This window comes from Echinops telfairi, unplaced genomic scaffold (genome assembly GCF_000313985.2).
Source record: "Echinops telfairi isolate 266 unplaced genomic scaffold, ASM31398v2 ScPeMD7_655;HRSCAF=1070, whole genome shotgun sequence".
NCBI classification, from domain to species: Eukaryota; Metazoa; Chordata; class Mammalia; order Afrosoricida; family Tenrecidae; genus Echinops; species Echinops telfairi.
In genome coordinates, this window is record NW_022104553.1 from 33,646,422 (window position 1) to 33,671,403 (window position 24,982).

Here is a 24,982-nt window from a genome sequence, read left to right on the forward strand (position 1 = left end):
GAGCTAACCATGACGACAGCTACAAGAAAGAAAAAGTTCCAAAATTGATAGTGGTGATGATTACACCGTTCTTAATATGATTAAAACCTGTTGTTGGCTGCTAACCTCAAAGTCAGCAGTTCAAACCCTCATCATCCTCAGGAGGAAGATGAGCCTTTCTCCTCCGGTGAAGAGTTCCAGTCTGGGGAACCCACAAGGGGAGTCTACCCTGTCCTGTAGGGTCCCTGTGAGTCGGCATCGACGCGATGGCAGTGGTTTTGGTTTTGAGTTGTGTGATCCATGAATTATATTCCACGGACACTGTTCAAAACAAAGCCATATCCGTTGCTATGGGGTCACTTCTGATTCATAGTGGCCCTGTAGAGGGTTTCTAAGGCTGTAAGTCTTTATGGGAGCAAACAGCTGCATTGTTCCGGTGGATTTGAACCTCGGGCTTCTCCAGTTAGTCCAATATTAACCAATAGCACCCCTGCACTCCTGGTAGAAGGGCTGAAGTAAAAGGTCAGGAGTGCTTAGCAGAGAGCCTGTCGGAGGGCAAGTACTGCCCAGAAAAGCCCTGGCAGAGACTGTTGGGCACACAGAGGAAGGAAGGTTGGGGCCAGTCAGTAAGAGAGCGTGGGCCTGGCCAGGGTGGCAGCACTGGGTGTGTGTGGGCCCTGACTTCTCTCCCAACTCCAGATGACTTCCGGATCTTCTGTGGGGACCTGGGCAACGAGGTGAATGATGACATCTTGGCACGTGCCTTCAGCCGCTTCCCGTCCTTCCTTAAGGCCAAGGTCATCCGGGACAAGCGCACAGGCAAGACTAAAGGCTACGGCTTCGTCAGCTTCAAGGACCCCAGTGACTACGTGCGCGCCATGCGCGAGATGAATGGTGGGTGAAGTCTCCCCGGGAGCCTGGGGATGGTGGGTGCGTGGCAGGGACCTCCATAAGCTTGACCTTGAGCCCTCCCTACCACAGGGAAGTATGTGGGCTCCCGCCCCATCAAGTTGCGGAAGAGCATGTGGAAGGACCGGAACCTGGACGTGGTGCGCAAGAAGCAGAAGGAAAAGAAGAAATTGGGCCTGAGATAGGGTCCGTGACAAGGCCCCCACTCCCACCTGGCCGGGCGCTGGCTCTTCCCTACACCTCTCTTTTTGGGAACCACCCCCTACCCAACTATCCACTCACCTGCTCCCCACCCAGTTTCAATAAATGTATGTTCATTTCCATCCTTGGCTTGGCCACAATGTGGAAGCACTGGGGAGTGGAGTGGAGGAGTGGTGGGGTCTCAGTGAGCATGTAGGGGTGCACAGATAAACTTCCCAAGCAATGCTTCACTTGAGCCATCCCACAGAGGAGGCAGAGTGCTCTCCCCCTCCTGTCAGACCCCGGCGCTAACGCCACCTAAGTTCTCACCAAGGTGCCGGGTCTCCTGGGCCCTGCCCTTCTGGGGCCCATAGTCTTCTCTGCATGCTTCCACCCAGCAGATTGGCTGAGGCCCCGGACAGTGCTGGGGTTACACAAGTCACCAGTTCTCTTTTGAGTCGGGTCCTTATCCATCTCGTGGTCCGTTGGCAGGAGGGGCATGTGGCCAGCCCGTGACAGCACTGAGTGCTAGAGGCTAAAGTGAGGAGCCCAGGGGGCCATCGGGCCCTGTGGAGGCATCGGAGCCCACCTAGGGGTCAGGTGGCTTCCTGGAGGCTCCATGGCCACAGTCATGACTCATTCTGTCGCTCCCATCTCTGTCTCTGCCAGTCTCACCCGCCACATCCCAGGCTGCTCTGCCAAACCCCAGCCAACTTGCTTTCTCCTACCGAGAATAGCGCTTACTGTTCACCCCTGAATGTCACTGTCTCTGGAGTTGGGGTGATGGAGAAATTGGTGATGCCTAGAGAGTGTGAGGGGCTTCAAAATCTGGGGGTGTGAGGGAATCCCATTAGCTTTTCATCTCATTTTTCCATGAACTTTTGGAAATGCTCTCTGGTATGACAACCCCACCCACCCCGTGAGCCCACCCTAGGTTTCCCAACTGGGAGTTTGCCTGCTTGCTCACCTACCCGCAGGGTAAAGGCTCAGACTCACCCCCCACCCCCTGCCACACCAACAGCAAGCCCGGGGAAGCTGAGAACCTTCACAGAAAGGCGCCTCAGGGTTTGCACCGGACAGGGTTGGCCCTGATTCTGGGACAGAGGCAGGAGGGCAAAGCTTTAGGAGAGAGGCTTCCAGGATGCGAATCCCCAAGGGACATGGCTGGTCATCAGGGCCCTTCACTGGGGGAGGCGAGTTGGGGAGTGCTTTGTGGAGGTGTCAGGGACGCTCAGTCAGACTTCCTGTGTTCCTGTCCTTCCCCCTTTACAGCCCTACTCTGACGTCACATTTTCCACTCTGGCCTGAGGGTCAGGCAGGTGAGGGCCTCCCTCCCCAGCAGGAAGTACCCTTCAGCCCCCCTCCCACCTGGGCTAGACCACCCAGCCCTAGGACCGTCATCCTCGCTGGCCCCACCCCCACCCATCACTAGCCTCCTGTCCCCAACCCCCTTCAATCACTGCTACTGAGAGGCAGGAAAGGAAAGAATGGAATCAGAGAGGACGGTCTTAAGTGTCCACAGGAGTTCTGAGAATGGGAAGAGCTGAAGGAGTAGAATGATGGGGCTACTAAGCACGGATGGAGAGAAGCCGCTGTGAGAACCAGTCAGAAAGAGTGCACCAAGAAGGGAGATGGGGCGAGGTGGGAACACTGGAAATGGGTGGCAAGTCCTCCCTGGAGTTGGTGGGCAACAGACTCCATTGGGAGACCCATGGGGGGGGGGGGGAGAGAGAGACAGATAAAGATACGCAGACAGGAAGGAGCCCTCTGATTCTCAGGCCAGACTGGAAAATGTGATGTCACAAGGGGGCAGTCACCGCGGAAAGATGGAAGAGGAAATTTGAAACCACTCTGGAGGCCCAGGACCTAGTGGCCTGGGAAGGTCAGGCTCAGGTTGGGCGGGGGGGACCAGTGATGCCTGAGGGGTCTGTGGACCCCCAACTCTGGATCCAGTCCTAGCAGCCCCCACCCACTGTGTCACCCTGGCAAGGGACTCCCTTGAAGCGCAGTTTCCCTTCTGTCAAAATGGACTATCCCTCGTTTGCCAGCGAAAGCTAGACATTGAATAGAGAAGGGGGCCTGACTGATGCCTTTGAACTGTAGAATTGATGTAAAATATTGAACATACCTCGGACATGCCAGGAGAGTGAGCAAATCTCTTTTGGAAGAAGATCGGCCGCTAAGCTCCTTCGAAGCAAGGATGGTGACACTTCATCTCCCATACTTTGGACATGTTTTCAGGAGGGACCGGTCCCTGGAGAAGGACATCATGCTCGGTAAAGTGGAAAGTCAACAAAAAAAACAAAAAGAAACCTTCAACAATAGACTCAAATAGACTCACACAGATTTTAAGGAGTTGCGGGACTGGGCAGCATGTTTGCTCCACTGTACCTGGGGTCCAACCAACTGGAAGGGATTTAGCAACAAACAACACGTGCTGTGCTCACTTCCCTCCCCCTTCTGACCTTCCACCCACTCACTCCCTTACCCCTTGACTTACAAGGGATTCTGGGAAAGGTGCTTAGCCGAGAAGCTGCCATTTGGGTGACTGTTAGTAAGATGAAATGAGAATGGCAAGTGGATAATGACTGAAAAAAAAAACCACTGCCATAGAATCCATTCTGACTCAGGACGGGGTAGAGCTGTCTGCCCCCATGGGTTTCTGAGCCTCATGTTTCTCAGAGCAGTTGGTGGTTTCAAACTGCTGACCTTGGTGTTTGCAGCCCAATATATAACCACTCCGCTTCCAGGGCTCCTTTCCTTAATGACTGAAGCTGGGTGAATAGTGAGAAAGGTCCACATAAATGATTACGTTATTTTTGATGAGATGATAACTATCATGTGCCTGCTAATCTCAAGGTTGGTGGTTCAAATCCACCAGCTATGCCACATGAAAAGATGAGGCTATCTGTTCCTGTAAGCCTGTATAGGGTTCCCTAGGAGTCAGAATTGACTCAGTGGCAGTGAGTTTGGTTTTAAAAGGAGCCCTGGTGGCATAGTGAGTTATGGGTCTGGCTGCTAAGCAAAGTCAGCAGTTCAAATTCACCAGCTGCCCTGCAGGAGAGCGGTGAGACTTTCTGGCGCCATAAAAATCTACAAACCAAGAAACCCATCACTGCTCTACTCTAGAGAGTGGCTAAGAGTCAGAATTGACTGGATGGCAGGGAGCTTGGATTTGGGGGGCTTGATGTTCTTAATGGAGCATGATGGATATATGCACAGATTCTGCAGCTAGATGGTCAGATTGAGAAAATAAAGGAACAGGACAACCAGTTATATTTGAATTTTGGATCGGGGGATAATTACTCAGTATAAGCCTGCCCTGAATCTCACATGCATGTATATGTTACATAGGCACTTCTCTTGTTTGTTTCGGAGGACATTAAAGTCAGCCCAGCAATTCCCTCTTGAGCAATTCCCTGTTCAGCTCCCAGTGGAAACCTCATTCTTATCTTAGCACCATCCGCAGCTCGGGAAAGCATGCGCTTGCAGATTCAGTCCGTGCTCACGTTTCTCCGATTGCCCCGACCTGTCGATTATAACGTGGCAGGACATAGGCTGCACGGTCAAAAAGCTGTAGGATCATGCTCCCGTCGTGGAAAGCTACCTAAATCAACTGGGACCAGAGATCCCATATGATCCAGCTCTACCTCTGCTGGGTCGCACCCCTAAAGAACTAACAGACATAACATGAACCTATTCACTTCCCTATTCATCGCGGCACTGTTCACAGCTGCACGGACCTGGACACAGCCCCAAAGCCATCAGCCGGCTTTGGTACATACACACAAGGGATTACTGTGCAGCATTGCTGAAAAACACTCATGAAACCAGAAAGCTTCTGACATCTCACCACACGGAGGGACCTGGGGAACATTATGCTGAGTGAAGTGTGTCAATCACTGAAGGGATAGATTGTGATTCTCTCACTCATCCCTCTCCCTACCCCTTCCCTCCTCTCTCCTTTGCCCACTGTCTCACCCTCTCTCTCTCACCACCTGCCCTCACTCACTCCCACACACTCATTCTCACTCTCCCTGGTGATTCATTCATGCTCATTCACTTATTCTCTCTCTCACTCACTCATTCACTCACTCTCATATGCACTCACACTGAAAAAAAAAAGGACAAATATTCTATGAGGCCACTGCTGGCAGGATAAAATCCAAGGTGAAGACTGCCTACCCATACCAGAGGGGACACACTTTGGAGGTTCCCAAGAAAGGGGGGGAGGGCGGGGATGAAGCAATGGACGAGAAGACTGACAGGTAGAGACCTGGGTGTAAAATAGGGTCGAGGTCCATGGGAGAAGAGAGATGGGTGGTTTGAACTGCTGAATGCAGAGTTGCCAGCCTGAAATGTAAACACCTCCCCTAATTCACAATTAATAGCGCCATGCAGGAGGAAGCCTGCCTTAATTCCTAGCTCCCTGAAAAGCTGATAAGAGATAAGAACAGCCATGACCTCTTGCAAGCCCAAAATGAGAGCGCACAGCACATGGAATGCAAAGGCAGGAGCCCCCAATAAAATGCTGGCTATTATGAGTGCTGCTATCATTGTTTATATTGTCCATGCGATTTTGATCCCCGAGCGAGCAGCTACAGAGCACCCCCCCTAACGCCCTTGGAAGGGGGAGCTCCATTTGATGGGGCTTCCTAGGTGGGCATCTCTCCACCCCACCCCATCCATATCACCCCTGCAGCTGTGACGTCATGGACAGGCAGTGTGGAAGGGTGAATGGCCGGAAATCCCACTTCCTGTTGTAGATAAGCTTTAGCAAAGCCCAGCAGATCCCAGACCTTCGCCGCACCCCCCCCCCACCATGGTGCACAATCAAGTCCCCCAAATCTGTACACGAAGCTCTCCTTCTCCACCCCGCCCCCACCGCTCTCCCTCCATCACCTCATACAGTCCTGTCTCCTACCCCCCATCCCACCCCCCACCCCCAATCTGCTAGTCTCTAAATGGACCGAGTTCAGACCCAAGCTGCCCCAACTGCAGCCACAATCCCTGAGGCTGGGGGGCGTGTGGCTCAGCCCTGCCCCCGCCTCTGCAACTCGACCCCACAACTCCCAGCTCTGACGTCTTGGAAAATTGCCCCCTGCAGAGCCCAAGGGGAGGGGGGGGTGGGCATGGTATGAAATGGGGTTGAGACCCCTGGCTGGGGGCAGAGAGACCTGGCAGAGGTAAGAACAGAACTGGCTCTTTGGGTGAAGAAGTGTCTGGGGTCCTGACACTGGGTCTGAGGGGGAGAAGGACTGAGGGGCAAGACTCTGGGATCCTAGGGAAGTGGGGAGCAGGGGTCTGCAGGGTCCCGAAGGTCCCCAGCTCACCCATTGCCCTTTCAGATTTTCCAGGCCCAAGGCATTCAGAACGGACATCCATGGATTTGTGGAATTGGGATGAAGCATTGCCACAGGAAGTGCCTATGGGGAACAGGCTCTGCTCCCAGCAGGGTAGGATAGTGGGGCTGGAAGGGTGGGGAGGGTGCCCAGGTAGGTGCCTCTGCTGACCCCTGAACGGACCCTAACCACCTTGTTGCTGGCAGGCGGAGCCGAGCTGGGCTTCTACTTCCCTGAAACGGCACCCCAAGGGGACATGCTGACTGCGGACCCGTGCTGGAAAGGTGACAGCAGGCTGCCGCCTCTGGGGAAGGAAGGGCTGGGCTCCTGGGTCTCGGAAGGGAGGAGAGAGGGTCCTACAGTCCTAGGCCAGGTCTGAGTGAGGAGGGGTGGACAGACAGTGCCTGAGGAATAGACTACTAGGTGGGTGGGTCGTTGAGGGGGTCTCAAATCATTATCCATACCCTTCCCTAAACTCACAGGGCACCCGCAGTTGGACTGGGGCTCCACCTGGCCGCACCCAGAGGCTTCCTGGGGAACCGGTGAGTGTGTGCGGGGAACTGGGAGCCCTGCAGCACCCCGGATCGCTGAAGGGAAACTAGCTAGGGCTGGTGACAGCCGGGTCCTCAACGTGGCACAACCTGGATCCAGGGACCGGAGGCTCAGGGCCTGAGGGCTTAGACCCGAGAGCATCCGAGGGGGCTGAGCGCCGGGACCCCGCACGGCACTCAGGGTCCCTTCCTCTTCCCAGAGCCCGCCCCTCAGGCCCTGCTGTGGCCGGGAGACTGGACGGACTTTGCCTCGGACCCGTGGAGTGCCCCTTCCCAAGCCCCAGGCCCAGTCGGCCCCGGCTTGGGCCCCGCTGCCTTCGCCGGCCCTGAAGGGGTGGGGGGTGTGCACTGCACCCCCAGCACGGCAGGGGCCCCAGCGTGGCCGCCGGCTCCAGCCGCTGGGAGGGTCGCCAGCTGGGACTGCTCGTGCGGCGCCTCCCGCGGAGGCCCGGGCCCTGGCGGCGCAGTGCCCAGTGCGGACAGCACCCCGGCTGCGGGCGAGCTGGTGGGCTTGGCTTGTTGCACCTCCACGGCCGCCTCCCCAGCCAAGCACGAGCAGACTTCAGATCGCACCAGGCCCTCGGAGCCCAGTCAGCGGGCGGACCGGCCCCCTTTGACTTGCCACCCCCAAAGTAACCCCCGAGGTGAGGGTCCCCTGGGACGGAGTCAGAGGAGGGGCCTAACTGGAGCGCTGGGACCTTAAGGGGGCGGGGGAGGGGGGGGGTTACCCGGGCGCTGTCCGGGGTTGCAGCTGACAAAGCTGGCTGGGGGACACGCAGGTGGGGGCCCCGCAGGCTACCTGGACGCCCGGCTCTCCCACGTAAACCAACTCCATTGCCATCTGGCCCACTCCGAGTCCCGGCGACCCTGTGAGACAGAGGAGCACTGCTCCCTCGGGTTTCCAAGACTGTCGGCCTTTATCGGAGCCGACTCCTTTCCTTTCTCCCGGGGGCTGGTGCGTTTGGACACTCACCGTGTGGTAGCAAGCCAAAGTTAACACGGCGCCACTCCAAAAAATGATGTGACCCCACTGCCATCGAGTCGATTCCGGCTCATCAGGACGCTATAGGTTAGGGTAAAACTGCCCCTGTGGGTTACTGAGACTGTAACTCTTTATGGCGTACAAAGCCTCGTTTGCCTCCCACGGAGGGGCTGGTGTTTTCGAACTGCTGACCTTGGGGTTCGTGCAACCCACTATGCGGCCAGGGCTCTTCACAGCGCCACTAGGGCTCCCGATCTCCAGGTGTGGAGGCTAAACTCCTCGATCCCCAAGATGGGAATGTGGGGCAGGGTCTGAATGCCTGAGTTTCTAAGGCAGGCTCTCAAACCTCCCATTGTTTAGATATACATGTATATATACATATACATACATGTGATATATACATTATATATCTACATTATATATACACTACATTACATATAAACATTATATATATAAAATGACTCTTGCTAGATCAAGAGACTCTAGCTCTGCGTATAGATGTGTGTTCGTGTGTTGAGAGAACACCTGGCCACGTTCTGGGGCGTCCGAGCGGTGTCCCCTGGGGCCGGAGGCCTGAGTGTCCCCTTGCCTCCGTGTCGCAGGTCCCATTCAGCTGTGGCAGTTCCTGCTGGAGCTGCTCCGGGACGGCGCGCGGACCAGCTGCATCCGTTGGACAGGCAACAACCGCGAGTTCCAGCTGTGCGACCCCAAAGAGGTGGGGCCGCCCCCCAGCCCCGCGGGGCTATAACCCCGCCCTAGTTTCCTCCGGCTTTCTCCCGCTCACCGGCCGCCCCGCCACCTTCAGGCCCCCGGCTGAGCCGGGCTGCGGCTGCGTCATCCTTCTCGCCCCGCTGGGAGGACCGTTACCTGTGGGCCCCGCCCGGCCGGCGTCCAGCCCTCTCCTGCTGTGTCCGCTGCAGGTGGCGCGGCTGTGGGGGGAGCGCAAGAGGAAGCCGGGGATGAACTACGAGAAGCTGAGCCGGGGTCTGCGCTACTACTACCGCCGCGACATCGTCCTTAAGAGCGGAGGGCGCAAGTACACGTACCGCTTCGGGGGTCGCGTGCCGGGCCTTGCCTAGCTGCACCGCGCAGGTGGAGACCGGCAGCCATAACCCAATAAACATGTCCCGTCACTGTATGTGTTGGTCTGTGTCCTTTCCACTGGTGCTGGGGAGCCTGCGTGGGCATCGCACCGTCCCCTTGGGTGCTAAGGCATTCTGAGACACCACCGATCTGTGGGCCCACGGGATGCGGGATGCGGCGTGCAAAGGAATCAGATTCGTCAGTCCCCTCGGCCTCCTGGGCCTGCCCTGTGTTGGTGCACTAGTTTGTGAGTTTACCTGCCCTGTCGCCCTTGATGATGACCCAGAGGTCTTAGCTGAGACCAGAAACCAGGGGGAGGATTCTAGACTGGGGAGGGGTCTGATCTGTTTCAGGTGTTAAGGGATCCTGTAAAAAAAATACCACTGCCATAGAGTCAATTTTGACTCCTAGGGAGTCATCACAGATGGGGTAGTATAGAACTGGTCTCTAGGGTTTCCGAGCTATAATCTTGACAGGAGGAGAAAGCCTCTTCTCTGGCCCAAGGAGTGGCTGGTGGGCTCCAACCACCGACTGTACAGTCAGTAGCCCAGGGCTTAAACCACCATGCCATCTGGGCTCCTTGAAATTCTCTGATAAAAACAAAACAAACTCACTGTCCTCAAGTCAATTCCAACTTATAGCGAGCCTATAGGACATAGTAGAATTACCCCTGTAGGTTTCTGAGATTGTAAATATTTATGGAAGTAGAAAGCCTCATTTTTCTCCCACGGAGCACGTGGTTTCAAACTGCTGACCTTGGAGTCCACCCAGGAATTCATTTACCTCTTAGGTACCCTCTGCAGTTCTCTAGGGGGGGTGCCAAATCAGTTTAGTGCTTGGTGCTTTGTTTCCAGGGCTTGTCCATCGTCCAGGAAGTGGCTACTATATATAACCTTTCAGATTGAAGGTGATAGTGGCTTAAACCAGATATGATGGGAGATTCTGGATGGAATTTTTTTAAGGCCGAGATAACACTTTGCAGACCCAAACCTTAGTTTTAATCTCTTCTCACTGTAATTGTGATTTCTCAGTCCCCCAAGTCTTTATCCATTTGTGCCTTCTGAAGTTAGGAAACTTCAGGATGATGAGCAGGGAGGTGGAGTCTGGGTCAAAACATGATGAGTGACCCCGGGAGAGAATTTGTTTTTGTTTCCAGACGAATCATAACGAAGGTAGATGTTTTTGTGCTCTGTTGATTCCCAACCCTTACAGAGAGGCCTAGCATTCTGGTAAAAGCCAAACAAACAAAAAAAAAGCCAAACTCATCGCCAGTGAGTCGATTACGACTAAGGCAGCTCTATATAGAGCAGGGTAAAAGCGCCACGGTGGGTGTCCGAGACTGTCACTCTCTTTAAAAAAATTAATTATATTACTGGAATTTATTATAATTAACATTTATTATTATTAACGTAAATGGATTATCGCATGGTTGACCCTATACGTTGTTACTTTATTATTATTTTTTTAATTCTTGGGATCTATTTATTTATTTTTAATCATTTTACTGGGGCTCATACAATTCATCACAATACATAGATCAATTGTGTAACGCACAGCTATACATTTGTTGCCCTCATCATTCCCAAAATTCGCTTTCCTCTTGGGTTCCCGGAATCAGCTCATTTTCCTTTCCCCCCACCTTCTCCCTCCCTCCCCTACTCTATTTTTTTTAAATCATTTTATTAGGGGCTCATACAACTCTTACGACAATCCAGTGCCTCATCTTTCTCCCGCAGAGCGACTGATGGTTTCGAACTGAGGATACCAGCCTAACGTGGAACCCTTACGCCACCAGGGCTCCAATAGGAGGCCTGCGTTCTGTGAGTGGGCGGAGCCAAAGTGACTTCCGGACACGGCCTCCCGCGAGACGCTCTAGCCGCGCGGAGGACTCCTCGGTACTTTTCCCCGCTCGGCTTCCGGCCGCTCCTGATTCCGCTTCCGGTCCGTCGCGGGCGTCTCGTCTGAGGGTCACATTGAGCTACCTGCGTTTTGAGGGGGCGCTTTAGGTGAGTCTGGCGGGCACGGGAACCTAGCACCCCAGGCCGCAGGGTAGGAAATCGGATCCCGGCTTTTCCCAGAACAGAGTGGGGCTTCCGGCCGGTGACCTCGAGTCTCCCTGGGAGGCTGGGGCCGTTAATACTGTCGCTAACGATTAGGTAGTGCTTATTTAAAATGCCGGGCAGCGTTGTGAGCCCCTTGCTCATAAGAATCCATTTAGTCCGTCTTCCACCCTTGTGAGGGCGACACCGCTTGTTGACAGCGAGGAGGCGGGCTCAGAGATGGTCAGCGACATGCCCGGGTCACACAGCAGTCGGGCTTTGAACCTCGTAGTTGGGATCGCCAGGCCGAGGCTTGACCTCCCAGGGCTTGCCTGGACGGCAGCATGGCTCGCCGGTCTCGGCCCCCTTGGACGTTGGAAGAACCGCAGCGTCACCCTGAAACATACTTCGCCCCCCCGCCCCCCCCCTGCGGTCTGTGCCCTGTTGCCTAGGGTTTTAATCCCTCCCCTCCCCACCATCTCCCAGAAGGACCCCTGGGGCTTCCGGACCCCTCGCCCCCACCCCCACCCGTCCTTTGTGCCCCTTGAATTGACCCCTGGCCGTGCACCTCTTGATTAACCCCTGCTTCCCCTGTTCTATTTCAGAGGCAGTTTCTCACCGATTTGCCAATGCGGAAATGGCTTTGAATCTTTCTTTTTGGGGGTGGAGAGGGGGAGGGTGCGCTTAACAGCTCTTAGCACATTCCGTACATCAATTGAATCAAGCATATTTGTACATAGGTTGCCATCATCATTTCCAAAACATTTTCGACTTGAGCCCTTGGTGTAAACTTTTTCCCCTCCCTCTCCCACCCCCGTGTATCCTTGATCAATTATATTGTTACTACACTGTCTATTGTCTCCCTTTACCCACATTTGTTATTCAGTCTGGGGGTGGGGGGAGGGGCATCCAATCTTGTGATGGATTCCCCCTTTCTCACCCTTCCTCCTCCCTGACCATCCCCCACCCTCATGATATTGCTGCTCCCCTTTACTGCTCCTGATGGAGTGATCTTTCCTGAATTCCATATGGCTTTGAATCTTTTGAGACGTATATTTCAGAAGACATTATAACCCAGATTCACAGTCTAGAATTCAAGGGATTTGAAGTAGTTGAATGGGGGAGGGGGGAAGGATTATATCTTTTTTTTTTTTTTTAAGGAACATTTGACTGAAATACAGCATTTCCTTCCGTTGGAATGGAGGTAGCAACCTCCGTGGTTCTGGCAGCCGGTGTAATGTGAGCTCCAGTCAGCATCACAGATGTTCTGTCTTCCCTGCAGGTGCCAATGTCACAGTTTGCCTCGGCCCCATGATTACCGTATATACGCTGGTATAAGCCGAGTTTTTCAACACATTTTTTAATGCAGTTTTTGTGATCACATTAGGTGTCTCGTCTGATATTTGGGTCGGCTTATACTCAAGTGTATATGGTGCATCAAAACTGGTAGTGAATCCCCATCAAGGTTAGAACTGGTGTCCTTTGTGATTGGAAAGTGCATTCCCAAATCCATGTACGTGGACTCTGAGCAAAAGATTGTGTGGGATTCATCAGACCCCCGAAGGGTTTTTGACACCGTAAAAATGAAGAACCATGGCAGTCTAGGTAGCATAGTAGGTGAGCAATTGGCTGCTAAGTTCAAGGTTGGCTTCTTGAAGCTTTGGAAACTATAGGGCAGGTCTGCTCCCTCCTGTGGGGTCTGTGAATCAGAACCGGCTTCAGTGGGTTTGGTTTGAGACAACCTGGGTTATGCTGCCCATTTTTATGCAGTTTTTGTGATCACAGCATCCCATCACTGTGTGCTCTGTGACCCTAGGAAGTCCCTAAAGTACACTCTTCCCTTATCTCTGAAATGGCAACAGTTTCCACCTTAGAGAGCCGCTCTCGGGAGTAAAGCGTAGAAGGGCACCAGCCATGTGGTGAGCCGTGTGTGATTTTTGGCACCAGGCTTGGTTTGGCTAAGGAGTTGCCCCGACCCTGGCATGCTTTCCACACCCAGTTGTGTGGATTTGCTCTGTCTCCTGCCCGCTCCTGGAGCTCTGGTGCTATGGTGGGTTTACGCATTGAGTGCTGGCCATCAGGTCAGCCATTGAAAGCGGTAGCTGCCCCACAGGAGAGAGATGAGGCTGTCTGCTCCCGCAAAGATACTAATGCTCAGAAACCCCCAGGCTTGCTATGACCTGGTCATGGTGAATTCGGTTTGTATTTTTCTGCCTAGTCTGTGTCTGGCTCCGTGTGGGCTGACAGCCCCATGCTTAGGCACACCCAAAACCCTTACCAGTACCCACCCTCTTTCCTCCAGGAATCACCACCATGGCAGAAGACATCAAGACCAAAATCAAGAACTACCGAACTGCTCCTTTTGACAGCCGCTTCCCCAACCAGAACCAGACCAGGAACTGCTGGCAGAACTACTTGGGTGAGCCCGGCAGGCCGGTGGGAGGGCACAGTTCTTTCTCTGCCTTGGGCTTAAAGTAACTCATCCCCTTCCCATGCCCCTCCCTGGGTCCCCTCGTATCACTGCATCCTAACGCGGTCCTAGCTCCGCTACACCCTGCAGATCGACTGTCCCTCATCACCGGCTGGATCTCAGGCCAGCCAGGATGGTGAACTTGGATTGTTTTGATGCTTGAGGGGCCTGTGAGTGGGCATCTCCCTCGTGTTGATTGTTCACCATCTAGGCTTACATGGCAGTTGGCCGAAAGCTGAGCCATGAGGGTGAGTTCCCTTCCAGGCATGAAGGGTGCCGAAGGGTTCCACTGGTGTCTGTCAGGCCAGTCAGCTGGTCGTTTTTGTAATTTTGAGTTTCATTCCACATTTAGCTCCCACTTGATCCAGGACCTTCTGTTGCGCTCCCTTTCAGAGCAGTCAGCTGTGTGGTAGCCTGGCACCACCTAGGTCAGGGTGCTGGGGGCTGGATTTCGTGGTCCCTGAGTCCCTCAGACTGTGTGTTTCTTGGATCTTCTTCACCACGTTGGTTTCTTCAGAATCTACTGAAGGGCAACCGGTGTGGTTTTTGAGGCCTGTGAACGTAGTGTAATATGCAAAGAGACTTCAAAAAAGTTGATGGGGACATTTTTTGTACCCCCAGAGTCCCTGCCACTACCCACCCCTTTGTACATTGCTTTCCATTCCATTTCCCCTGAGGTTTTGGAAGCCCTCTCCTGTGTACAGGATGCGCAAGAAATGTGGAATGTCACACGCAGCAAAATGCTGCCTTCTAAAGGGCGCTGGTGCAGCCATGACTAAGAATGCGCTGTTGCCAGCACTCCCCACCACAGCCGCCACCCCTGCTGCCCACTGCGTGCCCTGTCTTGACCACAACCCCTTGCGCTCCCCTCCAGAAGTAGAATCCCTACGAATAGGACTCGAGTGTTTGGTTTTATCATAGTCTGAAAATGTCATCTTGGTGAGCTTTTTGAAGACTGCCTGTAGTCTTTATGTGAGGAGTTCTGTAGTCACGTGTTGAAGCTCTTTCCATGCTGTGGCCGGTCAGTCGTTGGCCCTTGTGCTGTCTTATTTATCCCACAGGCTGGCTGTTCTGTCCTGGGCTGGACGCCGTGTGAAAGCCCCACACATGTCGTCTGAAGCCGTGTGTAGGATGTGCTCAGTAGTGGAATGCCCTAAGCCATTCCTTACATTAGCACCATCTTCTCCCCATCCTACTTCTGGACTGCCATCATCCCCATAAACGCCCCTCCTACTTCCCTGTCATCCCTACCTCTGAATTCTCCACCTGGCCTGCAGGTCTCAGACCAAAAGCAACCCCTGCCATGGAGATGGTGCCAACTCATGGCAGCCTGTCCATTCCACAGCAGGACTGCCCGTTCGGTGGCTTCTGGGTCGATTCAAATCACCAACTTTTCCGTTTGTAGCCACTTGCTGAACAGTGTGTGCCACCCGGAGACATGAGATCCTCCAGAATGCACTGCCACCGAGTCAGTGGCTGCTCGTAGCGCTCCTGTGGAAGAGAGGAGAGCTGCTCCTTTGCTTTTCTGAAGTGCTAGTTCTCCACGGGAGCAGCCAGCCGCCTCCTCTCCCGCGAGCAGCTGCTGGGTTTGAAGTGCTCCCCTGGCAGTTAACAGCCCATCTCTTTGTCCCTATACCGTCAGGCAGTTCTCCAGTGAGTCGCCAAGTCAATGTATTGAGTGCTGACCCATCTCTGAGTGCACTTGTGAGGCCGTGCCTTTTTGTTAAAAACGTCTATGCAGGGCTTCACACGCGTTCATAGGAAAGTAGGAGTAAAAGGTGATGGCGTTTTCTCATGAACTTTCTGTACCTGCATGCAGCCCTACAACTGATCAGAAGATGAGAAGTCGGTCTCACGGGCGGTGGGGGGAGTCCTGGGCTGACTGACCCCTTTCTTCCCAGACTTCCACCGCTGTGAGAAGGCGATGAATGCCAAAGGGGGCGACGTCTCCGTGTGTCAGTGGTATCAGCGTGTGTACAAGTCCCTCTGCCCCGTTTCCTGGGTATGTATCCTGCTGGCGTCTGAGCGGGGGCTGAAGGAAAGGAGGCCAGGCTGTCTCAGGCCTAGGCTTGCTTCCCTTCCCTCCTCTCTCTGCTCTGGCACTCGGCCGGTGCTACTTTGCCAAGGACTCCAGGGGCACCTTGCTGCGTGGCTGTGCAGATACCCCCTGGGGACCAGGAACCTGCCCCCGTGGGCCTCATCAGCTTGGGCCATCCTGCCCTTTCGCACCGGGCACATTTTCAGAGTAAAAGTAACGTTTCCAGTGCCCATCTCCCCGGTGCCTCCACCTGTCCCTTCCCTCTCATCTTTGTGTCGCTGCAGCCAACCCCACGGTGTCCTCCGCCTCTGTAAAGCAGGCACCTGCCAGGTGCGCGCTTTGTTTTTGGAAGTGAAGACGCTTTCCTTGCCTTGCTTTGTTTTTTTTTAATAGTTTCTGCTTAACAGGACCAGGTTTTATGAAATCCAAGGCCCCCACTGACTGCCAGACTTACTGAGAGGCATGAGCATCTGTGTTCTTGCGTTTGCACGTAGCGGGCATGCTGACTTCACAGATGTGAACGTTCACACTCGAGTTCTTAGACTCGAACTCCGATCTCCTTACAAAAGGGATCGCGCAGTCCAAATGGGAGCAGCACGGTAGAATCCGAGCGAAAGTGCCCTGTGCTTCCCGCCTCCCTCTCTGGGGTCAGAGAAGCCCTTTTTCTGGGTGTGTTCATCACACGTAAGCCTGTCAGAGGTTCATGCTGTCTAGTTTGTGTTTCCGCTTGCCTCTGCCTGTCGCCCTGCCCTTGTTACCGACTGCATAGTTTTAAAACCCAGACCCTTCACCTTTGCGTCGATTTCAACTTAGAGCAACCCTGTAGAGGGTTTCTGAGGCTGTAAATCTCTCTCTCTCAGAACAGCTCGTGCTAGCCTTGCAATTGCAACATAATGCCTAAACCACAGTGCCACTAGGGCGCCTTTCAATGGCTTATAGGTGTCTTATTTAATTGGCCCCTGTGGATGGTTATACTGTTCTACTTCCCTGTTTCAGCATTTTTGATAGACACATGTGGCTTGTTTCTCTAGAACAAAGAGGCACGCTTCTCCTAGACTCTTGGTTTTTCTCTCGCATCTCTGGCCATGCTGTCTCGAATGTCTCTTGAGAGCCCTCTGCTGACCAGAACTTCTCCTTGTCCCTGAGTGGTTGCGGGTCACCTCAAGTGACCCCCACAGCATCTGTCCTCCAGCTATAGGCTTGAGTTCAAGCCATGACGTTGGCTTTGGGCCGGACTGGGTGCCAGGCCGCATGCTCCTGCTCCCAGTCCGTAACGGCCTGCCCTTTTTTGAATGGAGCATCAGCTTGTGTGGCTCTTCCACCCAAGTGCCCGCCCTGCCCTGCTAGCACTAGATTTAAAGTGCAGCCGGCCCCTTCTACCCAGCAACCCAGCTTCTTTCTTCCAGAAACTTGGTGTAAGTAAACGCATGTGTTTCTGTTGTTGGTTGTTTATAAGCAATATGAAGGTAAGGAAACATTGTTACAAACCCATAGAAGCCTTCTTTGAAAACCGTCAACCCCGTGAAGCCCTCCACCTAGGGCTGTCCTAGTGTACGCTGGACCGTCACGTGGTTTTCAGGCATGCACAGTGAGGCTGCACTGCGAAAAAGGAAGCTGGAAGAGGAATTGACGCCTTTGAAGCCTGCTGTGGGTGAAGCATGGACGGCCAGCGACAAGGCCAGTGGTCCAGCCGCTCCTCCTCGGGAGAAGGCGAGACTGCCTGCTCGCATTAGGGTTCAGTCTCCACACTGCACAGAGTCGCTATGAGCTGCAGTCAACTCGATGGCAGTGGGTTTGTTTTAGTAGATTTGCCAAAAGAACAAACCAGTTCTGCCAACAGAACGCTCCGTAGAAGCAAAGGTGCCAACACTTCTTCTCACGTACTTTGGACATGTTATCAGGAGGTTCAATCCCTGGAAAAAAGCAAGGTGGAGGGTCAGTCAGCATAGAAGACCCTCAGCGCATGGGTTGCTGTAGTGACTGCAACAGCGGACGCAAGCGTGGCCGTTGTGGTGGCGCAGGGCCAGCAGTGTTCTGTGTTGTTGTTGAGAGGGTCACCGTGAGCGGGTGCTAACTCAGTGCTGTCCAACAACAAACAGCCCAACAGGTCACTACTCTTCCCGGATGGGTTTCTATCGCTCCAAGTCTGTGCGCTCTAATTCACACCACGGCCCCATAGCATGGAGCTACTGAGTGCTGTTGAGACGGTTGTGACCAATGACGACCCGCAGTAAAACAGCAAAAGGCTGCCCAGCCCTGTGCCATCCGGGTTGAGCCAGAGTCGTCTCTCTCAGGGAAGATCTTCATCTTTCCCACCAACCCTCTCACTGTACCAAGAATGATGGTTGTCTTCAGGGACTGGTCCCTCCTGAAAACACTTCATTCATTCATTCATTTATTATTTTTAAAACATGTCTTTTAAAGTGAACCCTGCCCTGTGGGAAGGGCCACAAGGGTCGAAGTGCTATTATTTCTGGGAAGGATTAGCCTTTTGCTATGTGCCTGTCTTTCTCTTTTTTTAATATTTATCTGTGGTGCACTATAAAACGGTAGTCCGTACCTTTTTGCAGTGACTATCATGGGGAGAGAGCCCCTCGTGTTCCTCACCGCTGCAGGCCACAGCCACCCTCTGTGTGCTCTGAGCAGTCACAGACCTTCTGGGGACAGCCTGCCATGAGGCAGGGATTTTTCCAGTTGAGGGTGTCAGCTGATCGAGCTCCCCCACTCCTGGAACAGTGGCTGGCACGTCATAGGTGCCTGCGGTAGCTTGTTGACTGACTGGCTGACTGCCTGGGGCACGTCAGGCAATGAATTCTACCCATCTGGTTTCCCTGCAGCCGAAGGGAGTGATGCTGTCTGTCTTTCCACAGGTGTCGGCCTGGGATGACCGCCGGGCAGAAGGCACATTTCCTGGGAAGATCTGAATTGGCCCTCGCTTCTCTCTTGGGATCCTGACTCTTGACTTAATTAATAATAAAAACTCACTGAACACGTGTAAGAACCGTGTGTGTGCATGTGTGTGCGCGCGCATGTAAAACACCTAGATAGTTGGGCACAAAAACACCACAGTGGAAGGGAAGTGCCCAGATTCCCGGACCAGCAAGAGGGGCCTCAGAGCAATGATCGTTTCTATTGGTGCATTTTGAATTGCTTTTCAGACTCTGACCGCCTCCCATTGGCCAGGCACTCGGTCAAGTGGGTGATGGACAGGATGGTCTCTAGGTGCTAACCCTTCGCTGTCCTTCCCCTTGTTTTGTACACACATTTTATTTATGTACTTAGCTTCCCCTCCCCCTCGAGGTAACTTAACAATTAGTACACTGTTCAGTGTCATGGCTAGTTTTTCATGTGCGCATTCTCACTGATTCCATGCTGGATGTTCAATTAGTAGTTTTAGGCCCTTGGGTAGTTTTGTGGGTGTGACTCAACACCCGTATAATATAGATAAAGTAGTCCCCGATGACGAATGCATTCCACTCCCAGCTCTGCCCTTACGTAGAATTTGTATGTAAATCAGGACACTTGGGTACAGTATCTAACTACCTAACTGGCGAGGTAAGCATTGAGCTGGTAAATACGTTAGCGGTTTGTTTCTACCAACTGCTACAATTTACCAATTGTCTACTCTAAGTACAGATTTAGTCTCAGAAACCCAGAGGGGCAGTCTTACTGTGTCCTGAAGGGTCACTGTGAGTCAGGAATCAAATTGATGACACTGAGTTGGTTTTGTTCCCTGTGCATCAAAAGCATTCAGTGAGCACTTTCAGGCGTACTGAAGCATCTTAACATCATACGGCCATAGGACGAGCATTGCAAAGTAGCACTCATTTGTCACTGCAAACTAGTGTCCACCTCAGGGTTTTAATGTGTGCTTTATAGGCTTTGCCAAGGCTGGGGCCATGGATGTATAGATGTGGGCCAAGCACATTGTGTGGTACCTGACTAGATAATGTTTTAAAAAGTGTGCAGTACTCACAGGTGATAACTCGTGAAGACCAGTACACTTGCTAAAAGATGGCTTTGAGATCAGTTCAAGGTCTGAAGGGTATCTGTGGGCAGTAGTCACAGCCCAGTACCCCTGGACTTGAGCTTGAGTTCTGTTTCGCTGCCATTCTGTGAGAAACCCTGATGATGAGAATGGGCATTAGTGGCAGTTGGGGGCACCATCTAGTACTTTCAGTTCCAGGGTAGATGATAAGGCTGTGGTCCCTGTAGATGATCAGTTCCCAAAAAACAAACTACTTCGTGCCTCCCCCTGTGTTGAAAAGTTTGTATTCTAACCCATAACTGGTTAAAGTATAATTGTTACCTGCTTTCTTAGTGCCCCCACCCCGGATTGCTCCACTGCCCCCCAGGGGATGGTATTACCCACTTTGGGGAACACTGGCGTAGAAAACCCAGTCGACGTCTTCCGAGTTTTTCATTTCCTTTTCTCTTTCAACTCTACTTTTAAAACTCCTGATTCCTAGTGATCTTAAGCGTGTGTGCTCCATGAATGTTTCAGGACAGATTGCCAGGGCGGGGTGGGCTGAGACTGCCAACTTTTTGGTAGTTGAGTGCTTAACTGTACTACACGTTATTACATCTAGACAATTAAATCCTTAATGCCGGCTAATAAGCCATCCTCTGCACAACCTACAGTTTTTCACTCTGTTCCAGACCTCCTTCAGCCAGGTAATTGGAAGTCCTTTAACTTCTCAAGTGGAGCCCCAGTGGCGTTACATGTTGGGCTGCGATCCACACGGTTAGCAGTTCAAAACCACCAGCAGTTCCGAGGAAGAGCGACTGGGCTTGCTACACCTGTAAACAGTTACAGTCTCAAACCACAGGGGTCGCCACAAGTCAGCATTGACTCAATGGCAGCGAGTTTGCTTTGTTACTAACTACTCAGAGCTAAATTGAGAGAGAGTCTTTCAAAAGTGACCCAAAAAATCTACCGAACTTGTCAACAAAGACCCCTGAGAGAGAAAGACCAGCCGGAATACCATCTACGGCAGAATCAATGTGTTCTCAAGACTGCTCAAGTAGTTGTGTGACAAACATCTCTGAAGCATGTTCAGCTAAAGCAGTGGTTCTCAACCTGTGGGTCGTGACCCCTTTGGGCATCGAATGACCCTTTCATAGGGCTCGCCTGATTCATCACAGTAGCAAAATGACAGTTATGAGGCAGCAACGGAAATAATTTTATGGTTGGGGGTCACTACCACCTGAGGAACTGTATGAAAGGGCTGTGGCATCAGGAAGGTTGAGAACCATTGCTCTAAAGAGAGCAACTCATGAATTGGAATCCAGCCCTAAGGAAGGATGGGAAGTGGCTGCTGGTGAGGTGGCTGTACACAGGACCCGAGTGCGTGCACAGGAGCGCTGAGAGACCACAGAGTGATGGCATGCATCAGGAAATGGCAAAGAACCTTCAACAAAGTTTCCAGTGATACAGAAGGACGTCCAGAGGAAAATCAAGGCTCAGAACTTCCCCTGATCTGGTTGGCTCCGTTCTCTTAGTTTCCTGTGTATTCCACTGGAGAAAGCCCATACATCTAGAAGCGTCCATGCTCCAGCATTCTGTATATCTTTTTATTTGATAAATATTTCATCGAGCCTTCCGGCTTCCTCTCCGATCTATTTTTTATTTGCTTGCACACTTGCTCCTCAGTTGGGCAGGAGTCGTGTGACCCAACGAGAACTTTCTAGAACATACCAGGCTGCCTCCAAGCTTGCTGTGTCCTATAGGGTTTTCAGTGGCGGGGCTTTAGTCAGATCCCCTAGCCTGCCTTCTGGCCCCTCTTGGGGGTGAAGTTGCTGGTCTTTGGGTTAGCAACGGGGTGGGTGAACCACATGCACCGCCCCGTAGCTAGGCGGTGTGTGGTGCCCAGTAGGACGGGGCGACTAAAGATGCTCACATCCCTCTGTTGGGTCCATCCCCCCCTCCCCCCGCCCTCCACAGCCTTAGAACAGGGGCCACTGTGCCTCAGAGTCCCTTGCCTCGGCTGACTGAGCTAGCAATGTTCACATAACTCAAAGCCGGATAATCAAACTGTCAACGAAACTAGATTTGAGTTAGGACACAGGAAGTGGTCAGGCAGTTGTGGGAAGCTGAGGTAAATAGCCATGGCCATTTGGGGTCAGCTGGGAAAGACTGAGCTGAGCTGAGCTCAGTCGGAAAGTCAAGGAGAGACTGAAGCGGCATGCTGAGCTCAGCAGAAGGTGGGAGGGAGAGAAGGCACTGGTGGTTCAGGTGTAAAATTCCCCCTACCTTGTAGCAAACCTGGATTCAATTCCTCAGCCACGTGCCTTATGTGCAGAGACTTCAAATGTCAGTGGCCGTTTCCAGACTCAGACGGACTAGGAATAAAGGCCTGACCAGTTACTTCCCAAAATCAGCCATCGGAAATTCGGCGGATACAATGGTCCAACCTCCCAACTATTTATGGGGATGGCATCCGACTGAGTAGCGTTTGATGGTGGGTGGGGCGGCCATGAGTTGGGGGTCTACTTGAAGGAAGCTGCCTACAGGGCCAGAGAAGTCGAAAAAGGGAGGGAAACACTGCTGGTGATCGTCTTGCATTTTACTCTGGTGAAATTTGACTCCATTGTTCTAGTCAAATTTTTCTCCACTTGTGGTTGGGTTCAAGATCTCTGGTCTCATAGTAGGCTACACATTGACCTGTGAAACACCAGGTCAGTGGTTCAAACCCACCAGTCGCTCTTCAGGAGAAAAATGAGGCTGTCTGCTCCTGGAATTATTTAGAAGTCTGAAACCCCTGGGGCCAGTTCTACTCTGTCCTATAGGGTGAGTGCAGGCGGTGGTGCTTCTGAGAGAGAAGGGTGAGGTCAGAGAGAGAATACTTTGGGGCCTGGGTCAGAACAGAACACTGAAATCGGTGCCGAGGCAAGGTGACAAAGAGGCACCAAGACAGCACTTGTCTTTGTAAAGATCTGATGAACTTTCCAAACAGGTCATGGCAAATGCTCATGAATACCCAGGAACAGGTCATGAATGTCCAATTCCTCTGCGAAACAAAAGATTCCACGGTTACAGATGTACCCTTGGGTTACGGGAACATTTCAAAATAAAGTCTCCAGTTTGTATGCAACAAGGTAGATTTCAAACATAGTAAACTCTAACCCCGATGTCTCCCTTTCACAGAATTTTCTGGTAGGCCTAAATTGGGTAAGTAAGTAGCCTGGTGCTTAGAAGTTTCCTTAGAAGGCTTACCGATTCAGTAGATAATTTTTCCACCTTGTTCATGAAGTAAAAGTCACCCCTTGCATATTCTACCTGCAGATTGTACATCGTGGACCATCTTTCACATACACGGGGCATCAGCTTTGTCTTTGCTGTACACACCTGGTTTTTGTTGTTTCTAAAGATCTCTACTTCTAAAGTATGACAGTGCCAGTGACTTAGAACGTCGGCTTGCGTCACATAGGTCAAGACAAGCATTCTGTAGAAGGCACTGTCATTTCTCTTGCGTGATCTTACAGGGACACATGGATGATCATTCCCTTCCCATTCCCTGGGGTGAGAACTGTCTTTCTCCAAACGTCGTCTCCACATTAGCCACATTGGATGGTTTTGATGTTCACTGCTTCACAGCCTACCTATTTGTCCAGATGAATTTACAGTTAGTGGTCTTTTGGTTCATGAGTATTCCTTGAAATTAAGAGTACAGTTCTGGTATAAGACAAAATATGACCTACCACAGCCGAAACATCATCACAGTGTGCAATGTAATTCCCAGTTGCTAAGATTCCAAACATCTGCTCTGGCTTGTCAGTTATATCTGTCATCCGAAACGATCTCTGCAAGGCTAATTTAAACAGACTTTAAATGCATGTGGAAAGAGCTAAGAGCCCTTTCTCTCTCTCATGTGGAAGTGGTACCCTTCAATGAGAGGTATGATGTGGATAAAGTACAAGCAAATTGGACAGACCAATAATTACCATATAACTTACTATAGATTAATTACCCCAACTGGACAGGCCAATAACAACCATATAACTTACTGTAGACTAATTACCCCATCTGGACAGGCCAATAACTACCATATAACTTACTGTAGATTAATTACCCCAACTGGACAGGGATGGACACCTCACCACACTCAGCTCCTCCCGTCAGGAAAGGGCCTCCAAGTTATTAACATGATGGAAGCATTACATCGTTCTGGAGAGATGACATTATCGCACAGAGGAAGGGCGCGTTCTGTGCGGGCTCTGCAGTCCTGAGGCCAGATCGCTGCTGCCTTCCGCTGTCTTCCCCTTATTCCGCCCAGGAGGGGCGGAGCTTAGCTAACCAGTCATCCCGCTCAGGCAGCAGCACGAGGAGGAAGCCCAGGCTGATAGTGATGATGGCGATGATGCGCACACCGTGGAAGACTAACCTTGTAGTGATCAGCCACTGTGTGGGACAGAGGGTGCTGGTTAGGGAAGAGGAGCGTCCCTTACAGAGTAGGCTGGGCCTTTAGCATCCTTTTCTGCCTGGAGGGGTCTCCTCTGACTAAAGACTCTGGTATGATTTCATACCAGAACACCTGGGATACTTCCTGTAAGTCACCATCTCTGATAGGAGTACTTACCTTAAGTGTCTCACGTCCCCAAACTGCACTGACCTGCTAGTGCAGGCATTCCTTTGTGTGATAAATGAAGGCCAGTTGGGTTATCAATCTATTTGGAAAAAAATGTACCACAATTTAATGGTAATGTTAGGAAAGTGAAAAATGTTATTTCTTTCTGTGTATTTTTTCCCCATGTGCAGAAGGACTCATATTTATTGGTTCAAATGCAGTACCTGCCTTAACGTTTACGAAACATGCATTTCACACAAATTGGTCACATTTCCACGGGTAGTCAGTTCACAGAACAGGATCCATCTCTTGCCACTTGACAGAATGGGAGGTAGCAGAGGGCCTGGGTAGCCCGCAGAGCCCTCCAGCTATCCTTGGGTCATGCAGGGTTGATGGAGGTAGACCAGCAGGTAGTCCTTGGCTGGCCTTTTGGGGCCAAGAACTCAGCTACATCCCATGTACTCGATTCCTTCTTTCTGTGTATTTTTTGTGCACTACAATGACATACTTTATTTTTATAAGTTGGAACATTTTATATATATAGACAAGCAAACTTTACTTTAGCATAATAAATATAAATTCCCATTCCACCTCAAGGCATTGATGAATGTAAGGCACAGATGCCAAGATATTAAAGTACACTAATGACTCAGGGTGCTGCTGTGGGACAAGCACTGGGTTGCTAAACACAAGGTCCTTGGTTCAAGCCCATGAGCTGCTCTGCAGGAGAAAGATGAGGTTATTTGCTTTCATAAAGATTTAAAGCCTTGGAAATTCCACATAGGATCACTGTGTGCTGGATTCAGCTTAATGGCAGTGGGTTTGCCTTCTGCTTTGGTTAA

General features: G+C 52.0%; 3 protein-coding genes across 3 annotated transcripts in view; all 3 read left to right on the forward strand.

Moving 5' to 3' along the window:
• The window catches only part of RBM42 (RNA binding motif protein 42), a 9,288-nt gene extending 8,077 nt beyond the window's left edge, over positions 1–1,211 (forward strand). The window contains exons 9-10 of the mRNA XM_004715793.2: positions 679–873; positions 961–1,211. Of these exons, the coding sequence (XP_004715850.1) occupies positions 679–873; positions 961–1,073 (308 nt within the window). The 3' untranslated portion in view covers positions 1,074–1,211. The remainder of the gene's footprint in view (positions 1–678; positions 874–960) is intronic.
• Positions 1,212–6,451: 5,240 nt separating this feature from the next.
• ETV2 (ETS variant transcription factor 2) lies at positions 6,452–9,022 on the forward strand. Its single transcript, XM_045292712.1, has 5 exons — positions 6,452–6,524; positions 6,617–6,694; positions 7,162–7,605; positions 8,546–8,658; positions 8,864–9,022. The coding sequence occupies exons 1-5, from the start codon at positions 6,452–6,454 to the stop codon at positions 9,020–9,022; spliced, it is 867 nt and encodes a 288-aa protein (XP_045148647.1).
• Positions 9,023–10,934: 1,912 nt separating this feature from the next.
• Positions 10,935–18,571, forward strand: LOC101657672 (cytochrome c oxidase subunit 6B1). Its single transcript, XM_004715796.2, has 4 exons — positions 10,935–11,032; positions 13,368–13,484; positions 15,437–15,537; positions 18,444–18,571. The coding sequence occupies exons 2-4, from the start codon at positions 13,379–13,381 to the stop codon at positions 18,495–18,497; spliced, it is 261 nt and encodes an 86-aa protein (XP_004715853.1). The 5' UTR covers positions 10,935–11,032; positions 13,368–13,378; the 3' UTR covers positions 18,498–18,571.
• The last annotated feature ends 6,411 nt before the right edge of the window (positions 18,572–24,982 follow it).